The 24,223-nt window shown below is 40.1% G+C and overlaps 1 protein-coding gene across 1 annotated transcript in view; it reads right to left on the bottom strand.

Annotated features, from left to right (window-relative positions):
• Window positions 1-4,473: 4,473 nt before the first annotated feature.
• LOC102802354 (uncharacterized) overlaps window positions 4,474-24,223 on the bottom strand; it is a 71,085-nt gene continuing 51,335 nt past the window's right edge. The window contains exon 10 of the mRNA XM_085506275.1: window positions 4,474-5,654. Within this exon, the coding sequence (XP_085362401.1) occupies window positions 4,755-5,654 (900 nt within the window). The 3' untranslated portion in view covers window positions 4,474-4,754. The remainder of the gene's footprint in view (window positions 5,655-24,223) is intronic.

Below are 24,223 nucleotides of genomic sequence, written 5' to 3'. Positions count from 1 at the left end.
TTAGAACGCTGCTTTGCCAACAATGTGACTTTACAAGACAGTACTGCTTATCAATTAAACAAGCTAAAACAAAATATTGCAACAATGTTTCATTATCATAGACTAAGCGGTGCCTCGTATTACACCGTGACTAAATATGCCCAAATCACTCCAAGTGAATCAACAGTGCACTCGACTTCTTGAACTGTAGAAACACTACACAGACGTGTTATACACCAGACAAATCTCCAAAAATATGATCAATAATGTTACCCCGGAAATACAGAGCTTAGATTACCTGTGTAAACTAATAATAACAATAACTTTATTGGAACTTTAGAAATACACATTTACCTATCAGTATATAGCAATAAAAAAAACAATGAATTCAAATTAAAAAATCATTTCTAGATAAGATTACATAGAATTTTTTCATTTCTAACTAACAAGGCATTGTGTATAAATTCTCCTACAGATTTTCTAATATATTTCATAATATTGAATGAATTTTTGGAAATTGGTTTGTATTTCAATGGGAAATCTTTGACAAATATTTTCGAAGTGATAGATATTCGGGACATTCCAGAAAAAATGTAGTTCATTAAGTGTGCATTGACTACACTGACTTCTATTTTCTAAAGCTGATTCCCAGATTGTAATTTGGACAGAGACTGTTTCAGAAATGCTTGTTTTGTATTCTTATTTAGTGCTAGATCTTATGGTATTTTTATAATGATTATAAAATTATTATACGAGGAAATTCACCCAATTCAGCTCTTAATGCAGCGTCTTTTTTGTATATATATTTACGATAAGTATTTGTTTCATGAATTTTAGATAATTTTTTTTTTCTTTTGCTGTGTCCCATTTACATGTATATTTTGCAGCCTGTCTCATTGGGCAATGATTCTGTGAATTTACCATTTGTCCAAAATACTATCCATATGTACTTACAACCAATGGTCTGATTCTTGTAATGACATTTTTCTATCTTTATGTTCATATAATTTATCTAAGGATTCCTGCTGACCAATATTTCAATATTTGTTTTTGAAGTCAACAACAGGTCACCTGCATATAATGCATGAGGTTATTACGAGGATACCTCGAAGTATGCACAAAGACAGTACAGCGCAAGTATCGACCAAGGCACAGCGGAGGTCGATGTGACGGCATACTGTCTGAGTGTATACTTTGAGGTATCCTCGCAATAACCTTATTATCATACATCTTTTCCTTCCAATGGTACATCATGGGAATGCCGAAATCCAAAAAATTTAGAACAGAATCAGCGAACTTCTTTGTGTGGAGAAAGCTTACGCACGTAATCATTCCGTATTTGGAATTCGCATTTCCGTATATGGTAGAATGAAAATACCCCGTAAAATACCGCAAAATTATGGCACGCTGTAACTTGCGGCGTTACGGCGACAGATTTATAATAATAATAAATTAACTTTACCAGTATTACCGGAAATTGTACCTTGATTTTGTCTGCCAATTTTGATTTTGATACAGTGATTGCAATTTTTTATTTTTTCTGTGTTTACAGTCAATTTCCAGTTATTGGTGTATACTGATAGTTTATCAAGACACATCTGTAAGCCTTCTTTTGTTTCAGAAAGCATCACAACATCGTCAGCATAGGCGAAGACAACTAACATGCACTTTGATACCTGGAAAATTAATACAAATATTGAATAGTGTTGCGTTTAGATTACATCTTTGCTTCACCCTGGAGTTAGATAAAAATGATGTTGTAAGCTCCCCATTGGTTTTGATTTTATATGTCGCTATACATGTTTTTAGTGATTTCACTGGTCACACCATACTCCGGTAATTTTAGATTTGATTTGATTTCTGATCAGCAGTATCTGATAATCTATCGAGTATAAACAAGTCATTTGGGTATTTTCAGTTAATTTTGCTTTTGAACTCACGTATCAAGTAAATGAACCAGTTGAGTGTCCTATTTAGTCTGTATAGAATAATCATATTACTCATTACGTAAAGATCAATCAAATGTCGACAGAATTTGTTAATACATGAATTGGAAATCAAGTCAGTATTGTTTCTGATTTTTAAATTGTCATTTATGTAATTTGATGAAATTGGGAGATGTTTTTATTACTGTCATCAACAGTATCAATTAGATTTCCTATTCTGCAATTAAACTCTCCTAATACAATTTTTACGTGCAATACAAAGTTGTAACAAGCAGCTTGTCGGCTGAGATAGCTCCGCTGTTAGCAATGCACATTTCAATTAAAGAACTGAAGATATCATTAGAAAATGAACAATATGTTGCGGTTTTTAACAAGAAGTCAAAAATATCACTTTTTACCAAAAATGACAAAAATATTCACCAAAATTAGAGAATTGAAGATATCATCATGAAATGAACAAATCTAAGAGAGGTCTACCCAAGTATCAAAGCATTCAGACTTGTAGTTTTCAAGTAAAACATTGAGACGAACGACGACGGACAATCACTCGTATGATAAGCTTCGCTCGACAAAGTCAACAGCTTGTAGTAAGCAAAATTGGCCATGATTTGAATTCAATTCAGCTAACAGCCAAACAATTGATTGACCAATCACAAAAGCTATTTTTTTAATACAACAGTACAACTATTATTTAAAACTTTATTATACAACAATGACATATATTGAGGTATGTATAAGAAATAAAAATAATTCACATCTCAAAAGTAATACCATAAGCTGGCAGTCAGCTGAGCTATAAACACTATAACATGATTAGTCTGAATCTGAGCAATCTGATTGGCTGAAGCAAGGTCTTTATATATCTGGCACTAGAAAACCTGTGACCCCCAAGAAACTGAATCAAGATCACATGACTGTGAGCACTTTTCATAGTGAATGATCAACTGATCAAAACTGGGAAACCTGGTACAAGTACTAATACAAAATTATTAATAACATAACTGGGAACATTGGGAATGAAATTTACAAATACCAATGCAATATAAACAGTAATTTTGTAGCATATGGTATTTAGTAAAAAAAATATAAGACCTATCTTGGTAAAATTAGCATATTTGGGAAAGATACACTTGATTATTATCTTCTACCAAATATGCTAATTTTAACCAGAGAGGTCTTATATCTGCCACCACATTTAATATAATGCAATACTTGAGTCATAAGGGTGGGTCTGTACCATCAACAATGTTATATAATCTAACTCTGAAAGCCACCTCCAATGAGCTATCTCCATAATAACAAACAAAAACAGAGTAACTTTTACAAGCTTGCCATTATTAATCCTAAGACTACATTAAATAACAAATGGATACAAACTCACAATGCATAGTATGACTTGTTTTTGCATAGCAAAATCAAAAAGACTTGAAACAATGAAATTTTATATCTAAACATTTTGCATGGAAAATACCAGGTAAGAACAATTCTGCTATAAAATAGACAAGAACAATAAAGTCATCATAATAATTTCAGTGTCACTCATAGAATAATATAACATGAATTGTAAACAAGCAGCCTCTCGGCTGAGATAGCTCCGCTGTTAGCAAGGCACATTTCAATTAAAGAACTGAAGATATCATTAGAAAATGAACAATATGTGTAGTATGTATAGCAATCGGAGTTGCTGTTTTCAACAAGAATTCAAAAATATCGCTTTTTACCAAAAATGACATAAATATTCATCAAAATTAGATAATTGAAGATATCATCACGAAATGAACAAATCTGAGAGAGGTCCAAATGTAGTATATATATGTAATATCAAAGTGATTGGACTTTTGGTTTTTAACAAGAAGTCGAAAATATCACTTTTTACCAAAAATTACAAATTGAGAATTGAAGATATCATTATGAAATGAACAAATCTAAGAGAGATCTACCCCAGGTACATACACACCAAGTATCAAAGCATTCAGGCTTGTAGTTTTCAAGAAGAAGTCGAAAAAGTAAAACATTGACATGGACGATGGACGCCGACGGACAATCACTCATATGATAAGCTCCGCTCGACAAAGTTGACAGCTGAGCTAAAAAGATCAAAAATAGAATATAAAAAATTACAGCAACATGTCTAAGCAAAATTTGGCTAGGAAAAATACCAACATGTTCCTAAATTAACATTATGTAATGCATTATTTACATTGCCCTTCATAACATTTTCAAAACATATGCTTGACAGTATTTTGTTTTATACTAGCATATTACTATATGTATAAATGTATTCATTGTGTCAACTCATTTTGATGTCTAAAACATTTTACCCTCCTTTGAAAATTGCACTTGCTAGTTACACAAAATTGAACTTGGTTGACATTTCATGGTTATTAATAAGTGACCAAAATTGGAAGATGATCAAGTCAGTTACTACGACAACAACAACAGACATCTTCCTTCATCTTCAATAATACAGAGAAGGTACTAAAATGTTGACAATATGAAGACATGAGATTACTGGTGTATACATCACAATAACAAAGTAACAGAAATCAAACTAGAGATTGATATTTATTATATTAAGAGTACGTACATAGTCATCTAAGGAAACCAATTGCTGCACGTTCAAGTAGGATTTACATTCAAAACAGCAACCACACAGATACAATTTAAGTGCATATTGTTTTTGTACCAAGTCTAATTGAAATCAGTCAAGGCATGTACAACAAGAGTCTCATGTCAAATGAACATAACCCAATTTAATAGTTAACAGACTTCTTTTGCAAATAAAATAAACTTGCTTAACCTTCAACACTGGAGGCACATCATAGAGAATTATTTTCTTTTGCGGCCTCTTGCCCTCCACCCCCTTGAACATGATATTACTGGTTCTCTACCAAGTGTCTCAGTCTCTTGCTGTTGGTTTTGTTGTCTTCTTGAAGATCTTTGTACCACTTGAACCTTCTCAGCTAGTTCTATAACTGAACTTTCATTTGATGTTTGTCTCTGTCCTCTAATGTCAGGTTGCTCATCGACATTCTTCTGAGCTGAACATGGTAGCTTTTCCTCTGTTCTTTCTAAAACTCCAAAAATTGTTATTTTATCATCTGTTCTCTCTAGTTTTACATCGCTTTGTCTTACAGAGGTAATTGATGAAATGTCTTTTTCTAATTCATCATTTGATAGTTTTTCATTTGTCTTTTCTATGTCTACCTCAGTAGATATTTTATCATCTGTTCTCTCTAGTTTTACATCGCTTTGTCTTACAGAGGTAATTGATGAAATGTCTTTTTCTAATTCATCATTTGATAGTTTTTCATTTGTCTTTTCTATGTCTACCTCAGTAGGTATTTTATCATCTGTTCTCTCTAGTTTTACATCGCTTTGTCTTACAGAGGTAATTGATGAAATGTCTTTTTCTAATTCATCATTTGATAGTTTTTCATTTGTCTTTTCTATGTCTACCTCAGTAGGTATTTTATCATCTGTTCTCTCTAGTTTTACATCGCTTTGTCTTACAGAGGTAATTGATGAAATGTCTTTTTCTAATTCATCATTTGATAGTTTTTCATTTGTCTTTTCTATGTCTACCTCAGTAGGTATCTTTTCATCTGTCCTCTCTAGTTTTAAATCACTTTGTATTACAGATGTAACTGATGAAATGTCTTTTTCTAATTCCTCAACAATTTTACCTTCTTGTACTTGCACACTTCCAGACCTCACTTCCTCTAGAGCCTGAAAATCAAACAACAAACATAATAATTATAAACATACTCTATAGTACATAGATCTGTAGAAACTATAGAAGACAACAAGTCATTGAAAATGACACAGTCCCCGTTAAATTTTTGAAAGTTCTATTTGTGCTCGTCATATTAAAGGGGTTGTCACGAGTGTGTCCTTGAAACTTGAGTTCCAAGTGGCGTATACAACAGATTGTTTATTTACATCAAAACACGTGTTCCGTGTAGTAGTAATATGGCCAAAAATAAAAACAGCCGTTATTCGGCCATCTTTGATCTGATTATGAAACACACTGATATGTATGATGTATGTGCCAAATACGAATGAAAATGGTACATAAATTGTGGAAATATAGTAGTAGGGCCAAAAAGTCAGATGGCTGTCAATCGGCCATCCTTGACCAGATTTTGAAACCAATTGTCATGGACATGGACATGCATCCTAACATTGAATGAAAACTGACAGAGCACGTCCAAGATACCGCATAAAAAAAACAACAAGATGCCTGCATATGTCCCACATAAAGTACTAACACATGCAAAGAATGAACGGAATCGGTCCAAGGGATTCTGAGATATGACTCCGGACAGACACACAGACGCACGGAGACTGAATTATAAGTCCCTGTTTTCGGACTTCGTCCGAACAGGGACTAATAATGCTTACAACAGATTCTATAGTATACAGACGTCCTTAATATATCAATACTATAGAAGACAGTAATTATTACAACTGATTCTATAGCAGACAGTGTTAATGAAGGAAATATTGAAAAACAATACTTTTCTTTTCTAACCTGAAAAACAAGCCATGCATTGCACAGTCCCTGTTAGTTATCAAACTTAAGATATATAATTTTGTTCATAGTAATATAGTTCAAACATAAACATGTCAGAGATATGATGATGCTTGATTACAGTGATTTTGAAATGAATGACATTCAGTCATCTTGTATCAGATCGTCAAACGAGTACTTGCCCATATTGAGAGATACTGCTGTGGAACAGCATTAATTAAAACAAAATCGGCCATTTGAATACAACTACGGTATATATCTATAACATGATGTAAAACAAATATATAAAATTTGACGTTGGCAGCCAGCTTACATAGACCTTTCGTCTGTGCGAGTCTACTGAGAGCCTCTATGTGCGTAAGTGATACCCACTGGGCTTGCGGGTCTGGTAAGCCTGGAAGCATGACTAGCATTTCCAACAGAAGGGGAAACTAGACCTTGGTTGGCCAATTAGGTGCGACCAATGACAATATGCGGGTGTGCACCTGTCGAAGTTTTCTCTGGTGCCCGGCGAACTAGCGGGAAGGGGGGAAAGGCGTACACGGGGTTAGCAAAGCGACCCTGGCCCAGGCTCCTGGAGTCAGCAGGAGTGTTATGTACATTGGGAGCTTGGGGTTCCAGGGTGTGGCAAACCGGTTTATCTTTGGACAGTCCCACAGCCGGAACAGCCTGGAGGCTACCCACTGGGGTATCAGCCACTCTGTGTTCTGGAGACAGAGCCGCCCTGAAAGGGCGTCTGCCAGACTGTTCCTCAACCCTGGAAGGTGGTGTGCGGTTAGCTCCACATTGTATTCCAGGCACCGAAGGAGAATTTTGTTCCGCTGGGACTGACAACGATGGGAACGTGTCCCCCCCTCCTTCTTGAAGGAGACCACCGCTGTGTTGCCTGTGCGGAGCAGGACTGCTTTCACTTCGAGTTGTTTGATATGGTGGTCCCAAAACTAATGCGGGGGCCATATCCTTGGGCTTGATTGAGGTGCGCTCCCCAACCTTGGAGGGAGGCATATGTTACCACGAATTTTACCTGCGGCGAGTGGGTCCAAGGGGGCCCCCTGTCCGAGGTTGGCCAGTGACGACCACCAGGGCAGGGCTTCCTTCACATGGTCCTTCACATCAAAACCCGCTCTGTGTTGTAACAACATCATTTCGATGATCCGCATTAGTTCTCAGAGGGGCACTGAGGGAACGCTGATTAGGCGTTCGACTAGGCTGCCTAGTGCTAAGCAACACGCTAGAAATAGCTATACCAAGTCTATCTCTGTGTCAAACTTAATATGCCCAGGAACACCAACTGTGCGTTGGGTCGAGATGGGACTTGTCGATTTACTAAAGAGCCCAACTGGTGAAGTAAATCCTGTGTTAGCCTGATGTGTTTGGCCAATAACCCCTTGTCCGGGTTGTGTAGTAACCAGTTGTCTAGGTACGGATTGAGGAGTACCGACATTTGGTGAAACAGCAGCGCTACCTGTTTCATCACTCTGGTGAACATTAGAGCGCTGTGCATAATCCGAACGGGGGGCACCCAAAATTCGAATACTTGGCTAAGCTGGGCGATTTGAATGAGATAGCCAGCCAGTCAAAACGGTAGATGGAGAGTAGAACACTGATGGCGTCTCCATGCAGAACCGATCGAGGAGCACATACTAATTTAGTCTGCCTAGGTCCAGAGCTAGACGCCGGCTTCCTGTAGACTTGGTACTACGAACACGTTTGGGTAGAAGCCTGGACTTAATACCGGCTGATCTACCCTGTGTATGGTGTCCTATTCCAGCAAACTACTACTTCCTGTCTGATTGCTTCCGCTTTGCAGGAGTCCCCTTGCAGTGCCCAATAAGGGAGACACTGACGGGGGAGATGGAGATTTCAGCGGTATCCCGTAACCTAATGTCACCACCTGGAAAGATCCAGGGATCAGTCACCCACTGTCTCCCAACCGGACTACACCAGCGCAATCTGTGTACGACAGGGATATGTGGCCATGGGTTCGGCAGTTGCGAGAGGCGGGGTGCTCTCTTCTCACATGAGGTGAGTTTCCCCAAGGTCTGCGGTAGTCACTAAGTTGTGACCTGGCCAGTCGCTGAACACATGCCTGTCCCCCCCGGTCGCGGAGGTAAGCGTCAAACATGCTTACCTCGCTGCCAGGGTGGACGACTGCCCGAAGAGGGTGGGGAGCCACCACCTGGTCCCTTCTTCTCTGGGTGTGCGCCACTACTCTTCCCTCCTGTGGAAGTGTATGAGTGCTTGCCTCCTGGCTGACTCTGGCTAGCGGACGACGCCCTAGGGCATTGTGTTTTCTGTGCTTGGGGTGCCTTCCACTTACCCTTGGCAGGGCCAACTGGCTAGCGGATTCGATCTGAACCCTCTGGTTCATTGCACTCTGAAGCTCCAAGACTATACCCACCATTCACCGAACAAAGAGGGTAGAAAATGTCCAGTCTGCGTCACTGAGGTGGGAACGTACCCCCTGACTCAGTTTGCCGGCGAAAACACATGCGTCTAAGGTCGTGTCTCATTGCACAGTAGTGGCCCCGGCTAAGAGCCAGGTGACACCAGTAAATGTGTTGCCTGGTCTAGGAGGCTGGTGCGTTCTGCCTCTGAGGTCCCGGGCGCGCACAATAATGCGCTCAAGCAACTGTGCCCTTAGGGCATGATGGATCATCTTAGATTGAGCTGGCGAGAACGCCCATGGAACATGGCTGTCCCCCTTTACCCGGTTTGACAAACGGAAATTCATAGTACCGGGGTCTGGGAAAGGAGTTTTTGGTCTCATCCCACACTTTGGGTTCTGATCCCAAAACCACACCGGCAGGTTAGCGTTTAGTCCAGCAGAAAGTGAAAGTGTTGCCTAAAGTTTTTCCCCACCTGGGGCTCTTAAGTGTTACCTCCTCCGCGGCTGACCAACGTCCGCCCATCAACACCGTTTGCACCCCATGCGCCCCACTTTGCACTCGGACGGACTGGGAGAGATGTGCCAACGGGGTTGCTTTGGATCCTGACGCCTATGATCCCATAAGCGTTGAAGCAACCTTAGGTGGTCGCCTTAGGATCAAGGGTGGGGGTATTTACATTGTATCACAAGGATCAATGATACTCTGCATCACCTCAAAGGCGTGGCTCACCGAGCCGTTACGGATGGAAGACTCTGAGGGGCCGCCCGAGGTACCGGCTGTACCCGACGCGAGCGAACTGTTCCATTTCAACTTAAATATGGGAGAGAGAGGGTGTTCGACTGTGTGTCTCATGACAGGGTTGGTTCCCTCTGGGGACGCCCGTGGGTCGGTAAGAAGGGAGTCAAAACCCATGGCGGAGACCGGACACAAGGGTAAATTCATTACCATTGTACCATTTCTGCGCAACGAACCCTGGGTGGCTGAAGGTAGGGGGAGGTGCAACGTGTGCTCTGACCCAAAAGCCCTGCCCCGAAATCGGAGGCTTGGCTGCCAGCATCCCCATTGGCATTCAGTGCCCGAGACCCCAGAGGACACCCGGTGTAACTAGCCTGAGCCTAGGCCTCACCCAAATCAGCAGGAGAGCCGCGGTTGTGAACAGGGGGGTTCCCCGGAAGAGACGTGTTTGAATGCAAATGATGCCTTTATGTCTCTTCCTGCTTGCTCACCAGGGGGCCACAGTGGAGACAGCTCGCTCCGACTGCGTCTGATCTACCCAGCCTGCCAGGGACGCAGTTGCCCAGACAGTCCTTCGACCAAAACCCTCAACTCAGAGGCAAACCCGGCACCGTGCAAGGAAGGGTCCACAAAAGGACCCGCAACAGGCCCCATAGGAGGAAAGCCTCAAGGGGCATGGCATCGCTGCAGACTAAAATCAGATAAACCATCGCTAAAAAAACAGACTGTGAGGATGCCCTCCGTTCAGCGGGGGGAGACCGAGAAAAAATATCGGTACCTCTACCATCGAGCCTCCTACGTGACGTCTCGATACACAAAGCCCCGGTAGCTGAGCGTGTGGACTTTCCACTCATGCCAAACACGCAACTCACTTTAACCGACTTTTTCTACTGGACGCGCGACCAACCGGACTTTGCACTTTGCACTCGGACAGACTGGGAGAGATGTGCCAACAGGGTTGCTTTGGATCCTGACGCCTGTGATCCCATAAGCGTTGAAGCAACCTTAGGTGGTCGCCTTAGGATCAAGGGTGGGGGTATTTACATTGTATCACTAGGATCAATGATACTCTGCATCACCTCAAAGGCGTGGCTCACCGAGCCGTTACGGATGGAAGACTCTGAGGGGCCGCCCGAGGTACCGGCTGTACCCGACGCGAGCGAACTGTTCCATTTCAACTTAAATATGGGAGAGAGAGGGTGTTCGACTGTGCGTCTCATGACAGGGTTGGTTCCCTCTGGGGACGCCCGTGGGTCGGTAAGAAGGGAGTCAAAACCCATGGCGGAGACCGGACACAAGGGTAAATTCATTACCATTGTACCATTTCTGCGCAACGAACCCTGGGTGGCTGAAGGTAGGGGGAGGTGCAACGTGTGCTCTGACCCAAAAGCCCTGCCCCGAAATCGGAGGCTTGGCTGCCAGCATCCCCGTTGGCATTCAGTGCCCGAGGCCCCAGAGGACACCCGGTGTAACTAGCCTGAGCCTAGGCCTCACCCAAATCAGCAGGAGAGCCGCGGTTGTGAACAGGGGGGTTCCCCGGAAGAGACGTGTTTGAATGCAAATGATGCCTTTATGTCTCTTCCTGCTTGCTCACCAGGGGGCCACAGTGGAGACAGCTCGCTCCGACTGCATCTGATCTACCCGGCCTGCCAGGGACGCAGTTGCCCAGACAGTCCTTCGACCAAAACCCTCAACTCAGAGGCAAACCCGGCACCGTGCAAGGAAGGGTCCACAAAAGGACCCGCAACAGGCCCCATAGGAGGAAAGCCTCAAGGGGCATGGCCTCGCTGCAGACTAAAATCAGATAAACCATCGCTAAAAAAACAGACTGTGAGGATGCCCTCTGATCAGCGGGGGGAGACCGAGAAAAAATATCGGTACCTCTACCATCGAGCCTCCTACGTGACGTCTCGATACACAAAGCACCGGTAGCTGAGCGTGTGGACTTTCCACTCATGCCAAACACGCAACTCACTTTAACCGACTTTTTCTACTGGACGCGCGACCTTGCTGTGAAAATATGAGCGACGCGGCCAGTCTCAGCGATTTTGGTGGCTCTGAAAAAAAATCTCATGCCTCAGAACTCCAGTGAAAAACACGCCTTCAAGGCAAAAACCCTGAACCCCACACGCAGCTACGGCAAAAAGCATTACGGATGCAGGTTCTATGATGGTAAATTCTGAATATAACCACTGCACAGTCGACTCGAAAAATGAGGAGACCAAAAAAACGGCAAGCGAGCCCTGGTGCTGTCATTTCTCATTTCTAAATACATAGATCAAGCATAAAATGAAGACAACATGCATGAGGGAAGCGAATTACAGTAGGAAAAAAGAGACGTAAAGTGATTAAGCTACGGCGCCCGAGTTTATTTCTTTGTTGTGAAAAATGCTACACACAAATGGGAAAACGACATGAGGGTTAAAATGACAAGGAAAACTTATCTCACCAGCTACAATGTCGGACTCAAGCAGGAGAATTGAATTTCAAAACATTAAAACTACTTTTCTTTAACAAAAAAATTATGTCTTAACTGAAAACATAATTACTACATATCTCATTAATTATGTGAGTAAAGTGCTTGAACTTGGTTATTCTTACACCTTTGTTTATAACATAACTAACTTTGAAACCGGTCGTGTAAAAATAACTTGAGTTATCACACCCACAAGTCATGACAAAAACAACAACAACGTTTACACTACGGGCAAGGCAAAAATGGACCAAGGAAAACTGAATAAAGATATCAGCATGCACACTGGTTTAAAATTCGTGAGCGTTTCTTTATTTATGCTTTTGTTTCCCAATACACACATCAAAAGTGTCCAATAGATTGTCAGTAACATGACAATGGTCACACATCAAAAGTGTCCAATGGATTGTCAGTAACATGACAATGGTCACACATCAAGGGTCCAATGGATTGTCAGTAACATGACAATGGTCACACATCAAGGGTCCAATGGATTGTCAGTAACATGACAATGGTCACAGATCAAGGGTCCAATGGATTGTCAGTAACATGACAATGGTCACACATCAAAAGTGTCCAATGGATTGTCAGTAACATGACAATGGTCACACATCAAAAGTGTCCAATGGATTGTCAGTAACATGACAATGGTCACACATCAAAAGTGTCCAATGAATTGTCAGTAACATGACAATGGTCACACATCAAAAGTGTCCAATGGACTGTCAGTAACATGACAATGGTCACACATCAAGTGTCCAATGTATTGTCAGTAACATGACAATGGCCACACATCAAAAGTGTCCAATGAATTGTCAGTAACATGACAATGGTCACACATCAAAAGTGTCCAATGGACTGTCAGTAACATGACAATGGTCACACATCAAGTGTCCAATGTATTGTCAGTAACATGACAATGGTCACAAATCAAAAGTGTCCAATGGATTGTCAGTAACATAATAGTCACACATCAAAAGTGTCCAATGGATTGTCAGTAACATGACAATGGTCACACATCAAGTGTCCAATGTATTGTCAGTAACATGACAATGGTCACACATCAAAAGTGTCCAATGAATTTTCAGTAACATGACAATGGCCACACATCAAAAGTGTCCAATGAATTGTCAAGTAACATGACAATGGTCACACATCAAAAGTGTCCAATGGACTGTCAGTAACATGACAATGGTCACACATCAAGTGTCCAATGTATTGTCAGTAACATGACAATGGTCACACATCAAGTGTCCAATGGATTGTCAGTAACATGACAATGGTCACAAATCAAAAGTGTCCAATGAATTGTCAGTAACATGACAATGGTCACACATCAAGGGTCCAATGGATTGTCAGTAACATGACAATGGTCACACGAAAATGGTCCAATGAATTGTCAGTAACATGACAATAGTCACACATCAAAAGTATTCAATGAATATGGATTATCAGTAACATCACAATGGTAACACATCAAAAGTGTCCAATGGATTGTCAGTAACATGACAATAGTCACACAACAAAAGTGTCCAATGTATTGTCAGTAACATGACAATGGCCACACATCAAAATTGTCCAATGGATTGTCAGAAACATGACAATGGTCACACATCAAGGGTCTAATGGATTGTCAGTAACATGACAATGGTCACACTTCAAAAGTGTCCAATGGATTGTCAGTAACATGACAATCGTCAAACATCAAAAGTGACAATGGATTGTCAGTAACATGACAATGGTCAAACATCAAAAGTGTCCAATATATTGTCAGTAACATGACAATGGTCACACATCAAAAGTGACAATGGATTGTCAGTAACATGACAATGGTCACACATCAAGGGTCCAATGGATTGTCAGTAACATGACAATGGTCACACATCAAGGGTCCAATGGATTGTCAGTAACATGACAATGGTCACACGACAATGGTCCAATGGATTGTCAGTAACATGACAATGGTCACACATCAAAAGTGTCCAATGGACTGTCAGTAACATGACAATGGTCACACATCAAGTGTCCGATGGATTGTCAGTAACATGACAATGGTCACAAATCAAAAGTGACAATGGATTGTCAGTAACATGACAATGGTCACACATCAAGGGTCCAATGGATTGTCAGTAACATGACAATGGTCACACATCAAAAGTATTCAATGAATATGGATTATCAGTAACATGTCAATGGTCACACATCAACAGTTTTCAATGAATTGTCAGTAACATGACAATAGTCACACATCAAAAGTATTCAATGAATATGGATTGTCAGTAACATGACAATAGTCACACAACAAAAGTGTCCAATGTATTGTCAGTAACATGACAATGGTCACACATCAAGTGTCCAATGTATTGTCAGTAACATGACAATGGTCACACATCAAGTGTCCAATGGATTGTCAGTAACATGACAATGGTCACAAATCAAAAGTGTCCAATGAATTGTCAGTAACATGACAATGGTCACACATCAAGGGTCCAATGGATTGTCAGTAACATGACAATGGTCACACGAAAATGGTCCAATGAATTGTCAGTAACATGACAATAGTCACACATCAAAAGTATTCAATGAATATGGATTATCAGTAACATCACAATGGTAACACATCAAAAGTGTCCAATGGATTGTCAGTAACATGACAATAGTCACACAACAAAAGTGTCCAATGTATTGTCAGTAACATGACAATGGCCACACATCAAAATTGTCCAATGGATTGTCAGAAACATGACAATGGTCACACATCAAGGGTCTAATGGATTGTCAGTAACATGACAATGGTCACACTTCAAAAGTGTCCAATGGATTGTCAGTAACATGACAATCGTCAAACATCAAAAGTGACAATGGATTGTCAGTAACATGACAATGGTCAAACATCAAAAGTGTCCAATATATTGTCAGTAACATGACAATGGTCACACATCAAAAGTGACAATGGATTGTCAGTAACATGACAATGGTCACACATCAAGGGTCCAATGGATTGTCAGTAACATGACAATGGTCACACATCAAGGGTCCAATGGATTGTCAGTAACATGACAATGGTCACACGACAATGGTCCAATGGATTGTCAGTAACATGACAATGGTCACACATCAAAAGTGTCCAATGGACTGTCAGTAACATGACAATGGTCACACATCAAGTGTCCGATGGATTGTCAGTAACATGACAATGGTCACAAATCAAAAGTGACAATGGATTGTCAGTAACATGACAATGGTCACACATCAAGGGTCCAATGGATTGTCAGTAACATGACAATGGTCACACATCAAAAGTATTCAATGAATATGGATTATCAGTAACATGTCAATGGTCACACATCAACAGTTTTCAATGAATTGTCAGTAACATGACAATAGTCACACATCAAAAGTATTCAATGAATATGGATTGTCAGTAACATGACAATAGTCACACAACAAAAGTGTCCAATGTATTGTCAGTAACATGACAATGGCCATACATCAAAATTGTCCAATGGATTGTCAGAAACATGACAATGGTCACACATCAAGGGTCTAATGGATTGTCAGTAACATGACAATGGTCACACTTCAAAAGTGTCCAATGGATTGTCAGTAACATGACAATCGTCAAACATCAAAAGTGACAATGGATTGTCAGTAACATCACAATGGTCAAACATCAAAAGTGTCCAATATATTGTCAGTAACATGACAATGGTCACACATCAAAAGTGACAATGGATTGTCAGTAACATGACAATGGTCACACATCAAGGGTCCAATGGATTGTCAGTAACATGACAATGGTCAAACATCAAAAGTGTCCAATGGATTGTCAGTAACATGACAATGGTCACACAACAAAAGTGTCCAATGTATTGTCAGTAACATGACAATGGTCACACATCAAAAGTGTCCAATGAATTTTCAGTAACATGACAATGGCCACACATCAAAAGTGTCCAATGAATTGTCAAGTAACATGACAATGGTCACACATCAAAAGTGTCCAATGGACTGTCAGTAACATGACAATGGTCACACATCAAGTGTCCAATGTATTGTCAGTAACATGACAATGGTCACACATCAAGTGTCCAATGGATTGTCAGTAACATGACAATGGTCACAAATCAAAAGTGTCCAATGAATTGTCAGTAACATGACAATGGTCACACATCAAGGGTCCAATGGATTGTCAGTAACATGACAATGGTCACACGAAAATGGTCCAATGGATTGTCAGTAACATGTCAATGGTCACACATCAAAAGTGTCCAATGGATTGTCAGTAACATGACAATAGTCACACAACAAAAGTGTCCAATGTATTGTCAGTAACATGACAATGGCCACACATCAAAATTGTCCAATGGATTGTCAGAAACATGACAATGGTCACACATCAAGGGTCTAATGGATTGTCAGTAACATGACAATGGTTACACTTCAAAAGTGTCCAATGGATTGTCAGTAACATGACAATAGTCACACAACAAAAGTGTCCAATGTATTGTCAGTAACATGACAATGGCCACACATCAAAATTGTCCAATGGATTGTCAGAAACATGACAATGGTCACACATCAAGGGTCTAATGGATTGTCAGTAACATGACAATGGTTACACTTCAAAAGTGTCCAATGGATTGTCAGTAACATGACAATCGTCAAACATCAAAAGTGACAATGGATTGTCAGTAACATGACAATGGTCAAACATCAAAAGTGTCCAATATATTGTCAGTAACATGACAATGGTCACACATCAAAAGTGACAATGGATTGTCAGTAACATGACAATGGTCACACATCAAGGGTCCAATGGATTGTCAGTAACATGACAATGGTCAAACATCAAAAGTGTCCAATGGATTGTCAGTAACATGACAATGGTCACACATCAAGGGTCCAATGGATTGTCAGTAACATGACAATGGTCACACATCAAAAGTGACAATGGATTGTCAGTAACATGACAATGGTCACACGACAATGGTCCAATGGATTGTCAGTAACATGACAATGGTCATACATCAAAAGTGTCCAATGGATTGTCAGTAACATGACAATGGTCAAACATCAAAAGTGTCCAATGGATTGTCAGTAACATGACAATAGTCACACAACAAAAGTGTCCAATGTATTGTCAGTAACATGACAATGGCCACACATCAAAATTATCCAATGGATTGTCAGAAACATGACAATGGTCACACATCAAGGGTCTAATGGATTGTCAGTAACATGACAATGGTTACACTTCAAAAGTGTCCAATGGATTGTCAGTAACATGACAATCGTCAAACATCAAAAGTGACAATGGATTGTCAGTAACATGACAATGGTCAAACATCAAAAGTGTCCAATATATTGTCAGTAACATGACAATGGTCACACATCAAAAGTGACAATGGATTGTCAGTAACATGACAATGGTCACACATCAAGGGTCCAATGGATTGTCAGTAACATGACAATGGTCAAACATCAAAAGTGTCCAATGGATTGTCAGTAACATGACAATGGTCACACATCAAGGGTCCAATGGATTGTCAGTAACATGACAATGGTCACACGACAATGGTCCAATGGATTGTCAGTAACATGACAATGGTCACACATCAAAAGTGTCCAATGAACTGTCAGTAACACGACAATGGTCACACATCAAGTGTCCAATGTATTGTCAGTAACATGACAATGGTCACACATCAAGTGTCCGATGGATTGTCAGTAACATGACAATGGTCACAAACCAAAAGTGACAATGGATTGTCAGTAACATGACAATGGTCACACATCAAGGGTCCAATGGATTGTCAGTAACATGACAATGGTCACACATCAAGGGTCCAATGGATTGTCAGTAACATGACAATGGTCACACATCAAAAGTGACAATGGATTGTCAGTAACATGACAATGGTCACACATCATGAAGGGTCCAGTGTATTGCCAGTAACATGACAATGGTCAAACATCAAAAGTGTTCAATATATTGTCAATAACATGACAATGGTCACACATCAAAAGTGACAATGGATTGTCAGTAACATGACAATGGTCACACATCAAGGGTGCAATGGATTGTCAGTAACATGACAATGGTCACAGATCAAGTGTCCAATGGATTGTCAGTAACATGACAATGGTCACACATCAAAAGTGTCCAATGGATTTTCAGTAACATAACAATGGTCACACATCAAGGGTCCAATGGATTGTCAGTAACATGACAATGGTCAAACATCAAAAGTGTCCAATATATTGTCAGTAACATGACAATGGTCACACATCAAGGGTCCAATAGATTGCCAGTAACATGACAATGGTCAAACATCAATAGTGTCCAATGGATTGTCAGTAACATGACAATCATCACACATCAAAACTGTTCAATGGATTGTCAGTAACATGACAATGGTCTAACATCAAAAGTGTCCAATATATTGTCAGTAACATGACAATGGTCACACATCAAAAGTGACAATGGATTGTCAGTAACATGACAATGGTCACACATCAAGGGTCCAATGGATTGTCAGTAACATGACAATGGTCATACATCAAAAGTGACAATGGATTGTCAGTAACATGACAATGGTCACACATCATGAAGGGTCCAATGTATTGCCAATAACATGACAATGGTCAAACATCAAAAGTGTCCAATATATTGTCAGTAACATGACAATGGTCACACATCAAAAGTGACAATGGATTGTCAGTAACATGACAATGGTCACACATCAAGGGTCCAATGGATTGTCAGTAACATGACAATGGTCACACATCAAGGGTCCAATGGATTGTCAGTAACATGACAATGGTCACACATCAAGTGTCCAATGGATTGTCAGTAACATGACTGGTCAAACATCAAAAGTGACAATGGATTGTCAGTAACATGACAATGGTCACACATCAAAAGTGACAATGGATTGTCAGTAACATGACAATGGTCACACATCAAGGGTCCAATGTATTGCCAGTAACATGACAATGGTCAAACATCAAAAGTGTCCAATATATTGTCAGTAACATGACAATGGTCACACATCAAAAGTGACAATGGATTGTCAGTAACATGAAAATGGTCACACAGCAAGGGTCCAATGGATTGTCAGTAACATGACAATGGTCACACATCAAGTGTCCAATGGATTGTCAGTAACATGACAATAGTCACACATCAAGTGTCCAATGGATTGTCAGTAACATGACAATGGCCACACATCAAAAGTGCCCAATGTATTGTCAGTAACATGACAATGGTCAAACATCAAAAGTGTTCAATATATTGTCAGTAACATGACAATGGTCACACATCAAAAGTATCCAATATATTGTCAGTAACATGACAATAGTCACACATCAAGTGTCCAATGGATTGTCAGTAACATGACAATGGCCACACATCAAAAGTGCCCAATGTATTGTCAGTAACATGACAATGGTCAAACATCAAAAGTGTCCAATGGACTGTCAGTAACATGACAATGGTCACACATCAAGTGTCCAATGGATTGTCAGTAACATGACAATGGTCACACATCAAGGGTCCAATAGATTGTCAGTAACATGACAATGGTCACACATCAAAAGTGTCCAATGGATTGTCAGTAACATGACAATGGTCACACATCAAGTGTCCAATGGATTGTCAGTAACATCAAGGGTCCAATAGGTTGTCAGTAACATGACAATGGTCATACATCAAAAGTGTCCAATGGATTGTCAGTAACATGACAATGGTCACACATCAAAAGTGCCCAATGGATTGTCAGTAACATGACAATGGTCACACATCAAGGGTCCAATAGATTGTAGGTAACATGACAATGGTCACACATCAAAAGTATCCAATGGATTGTCAGTAACATGACAATGGTCACACATCAAGGGTCCAATAGATTGTCAGTAACATGACAATGGTCACACATCAAGGGTCCAATGTATTGCCAGTAACATGACAATGGTCACACATCAAAAGTGTCCAATATATTGTCAGTAACATGACAATGGTCACACATCAAAAGTGACAATGGATTGTCAGTAACATGAAAATGGTCACACAGCAAGGGTCCAATGGTCAAACATCAAAAGTGTCCAATATATTGTCAGTAACATGACAATAGTCACACATCAAAAGTGACAATGAATTGTCAGTAACATGAAAATGGTCACACAGCAAGGGTCCAATGGATTGTCAGTAACATGACAATGGTCAAACATCAAAAGTGTCCAATATATTGTCAGTAACATGACAATGGTCACACATCAAGGGTCCAATAGATTGTCAGTAACATGACAATGGTCAAACATCAATAGTGTCCAATGGATTGTCAGTAACATGACAATCATCACACATCAAAAGTGTTCAATGGATTGTCAGTAACATGACAATGGTCAAACATCAAAAGTGTCCAATATATTGTCAGTAACATGACAATGGCCACACATCAAAAGTGCCCAATGTATTGTCAGTAACATGACAATGGTCAAACATCAAAAGTGTTCAATATATTGTCAGTAACATGACAATGGTCACACATCAAAAGTATCCAATATATTGTCAGTAACATGACAATAGTCACACATCAAGTGTCCAATGGATTGTCAGTAACATGACAATGGCCACACATCAAAAGTGCCCAATGTATTGTCAGTAACATGACAATGGTCAAACATCAAAAGTGTCCAATGGACTGTCAGTAACATGACAATGGTCACACATCAAGTGTCCAATGGATTGTCAGTAACATGACAATAGTCACACATCAAGTGTCCAATGGATTGTCAGTAACATGACAATGGCCACACATCAAAAGTGCCCAATGTATTGTCAGTAACATGACAATGGTCAAACATCAAAAGTGTCCAATGGATTGTCAGTAACATGACAATGGTCACACATCAAGGGTCCAATAGATTGTCAGTAACATGACAATGGTCACACATCAAAAGTGTCCAATGGATTGTCAGTAACATGACAATGGTCACACATCAAGTGTCCAATGGATTGTCAGTAACATCAAGGGTCCAATAGGTTGTCAGTAACATGACAATGGTCATACATCAAAAGTGTCCAATGGATTGTCAGTAACATGACAATGGTCACACATCAAAAGTGCCCAATGGATTGTCAGTAACATGACAATGGTCACACATCAAGGGTCCAATAGATTGTAGGTAACATGACAATGGTCACACATCAAAAGTATCCAATGGATTGTCAGTAACATGACAATGGTCACACATCAAGGGTCCAATAGATTGTCAGTAACATGACAATGGTCACACATCAAGGGTCCAATGTATTGCCAGTAACATGACAATGGTCAAACATCAAAAGTGTCCAATATATTGTCAGTAACATGACAATGGTCACACATCAAAAGTGACAATGGATTGTCAGTAACATGAAAATGGTCACACAGCAAGGGTCCAATGGTCAAACATCAAAAGTGTCCAATATATTGTCAGTAACATGACAATAGTCACACATCAAAAGTGACAATGAATTGTCAGTAACATGAAAATGGTCACACAGCAAGGGTCCAATGGATTGTCAGTAACATGACAATGGTCAAACATCAAAAGTGTCCAATATATTGTCAGTAACATGACAATGGTCACACATCAAGGGTCCAATAGATTGTCAGTAACATGACAATGGTCAAACATCAATAGTGTCCAATGGATTGTCAGTAACATGACAATCATCACACATCAAAAGTGTTCAATGGATTGTCAGTAACATGACAATGGTCAAACATCAAAAGTGTCCAATATATTGTCAGTAACATGACAATGGTCACAACATCAAAAGTGACAATGGATTGTCAGTAACATGACAATGGTCAAACATCAAGGGTCCAATGGATTGTCAGTAACATGACAATGGTCACACATCAAAAGTGACAATGGATTGTCAGTAACATGACAATGGTCACACATCATGAAGGGTCCAATGTATTGCCAATAACATGACAATGGTCAAACATCAAAAGTGTCCAATATATTGTCAGTAACATGACAATGGTCACACATCAAAAGTGACAATGGATTGTCAGTAACATGACAATGGTCACACATCAAGGGTCCAATGGATTGTCAGTAACATGACAATAGTCACACATCAAAAGTGTTCAATGGATTGTCAGTAACATGACAATGGTCAAACATCAAAAGTGTCCAATATATTGTCAGTAACATGACAATGGTTACACATCAAAAGTGACAATGGATTGTCAGTAACATGACAATGGTCACACATCAAGGGTCCAATGGATTGTCAGTAACATGACAATGGTCAAACATCAAAAGTGTCCAATGGATTGTCAGTAACATGACAATGGTCACACATCAAGGGTCCAATGGATTGTCAGTAACATGACAATGGTCACACGACAATGGTCCAATGGATTGTCAGTAACATGACAATGGTCACACATCAAAAGTGTCCAATGAACTGTCAGTAACATGACAATGGTCACACATCAAGTGTCCAATGTATTGTCAGTAACATGACAATGGTCACACATCAAGTGTCCGATGGATTGTCAGTAACATGACAATGGTCACAAATCAAAAGTGACAATGGATTGTCAGTAACATGACAATGGTCACACATCAAGGGTCCAATGGATTGTCAGTAACATGACAATGGTCACACATCAAGGGTCCAATGGATTGTCAGTAACATGACAATGGTCACACATCAAAAGTGACAATGGATTGTCAGTAACATGACAATGGTCACACATCATGAAGGGTCCAATGGATTGTCAGTAACATGACAATGGCCACACATCAAAAGTGCCCAATGTATTGTCAGTAACATGACAATGGTCAAACATCAAAAGTGACAATGGATTGTCAGTAACATGACAATGGTCACACATCAAGGGTGCAATGGATTGTCAGTAACATGACAATGGTCACAGATCAAGTGTCCAATGGATTGTCAGTAACATGACAATGGTCACACATCAAAAGTGTCCAATGGATTTTCAGTAACATAACAATGGTCACACATCAAGGGTCCAATGGATTGTCAGTAACATGACAATGGTCAAACATCAAAAGTGTCCAATATATTGTCAGTAACATGACAATGGTCACACATCAAGGGTCCAATAGATTGTCAGTAACATGACAATGGTCAAACATCAATAGTGTCCAATGGATTGTCAGTAACATGACAATCATCACACATCAAAAGTGTTCAATGGATTGTCAGTAACATGACAATGGTCTAACATCAAGTGTCCAATATATTGTCAGTAACATGACAATGGTCACACATCAAAAGTGACAATGGATTGTCAGTAACATGACAATGGTCACACATCAAGGGTCCAATGGATTGTCAGTAACATGACAATGGTCACACATCAAAAGTGACAATGGATTGTCAGTAACATGACAATGGTCACACATCATGAAGGGTCCAATGTATTGCCAATAACATGACAATGGTCAAACATCAAAAGTGTCCAATATATTGTCAGTAACATGACAATGGTCACACATCAAAAGTGACAATGGATTGTCAGTAACATGACAATGGTCACACATCAAGGGTCCAATGGATTGTCTGTAACATGACAATGGTCACACATCAAGGGTCCAAAGGATTGTCAGTAACATGACAATGGTCACACATCAAGTGTCCAATGGATTGTCAGTAACATGACTGGTCAAACATCAAAAGTGACAATGGATTGTCAGTAACATGACAATGGTCACACATCAAAAGTGACAATGGATTGTCAGTAACATGACAATGGTCACACATCAAGGGTCCAATGTATTGCCAGTAACATGACAATGGTCAAACATCAAAAGTGTCCAATATATTGTCAGTAACATGACAATGGTCACACATCAAAAGTGACAATGGATTGTCAGTAACATGATAATGGTCACACAGCAAGGGTCCAATGGATTGTCAGTAACATGACAATGGTCACACATCAAGTGTCCAATGGATTGTCAGTAACATGACAATAGTCACACATCAAGTGTCCAATGGATTGTCAGTAACATGACAATGGCCACACATCAAAAGTGCCCAATGTATTGTCAGTAACATGACAATGGTCAAACATCAAAAGTGTTCAATATATTGTCAGTAACATGACAATGGTCACACATCAAGGGT

Source organism: Saccoglossus kowalevskii, chromosome 12 (assembly GCF_978046115.1).
Source record: "Saccoglossus kowalevskii chromosome 12, keSacKowa6.1, whole genome shotgun sequence".
Lineage (NCBI taxonomy): Eukaryota > Metazoa > Hemichordata > Enteropneusta > Harrimaniidae > Saccoglossus > Saccoglossus kowalevskii.
The sequence above is the reverse complement of the archived record's forward strand: the minus strand, read 5'-3'. Positions and strand labels throughout refer to the sequence as shown.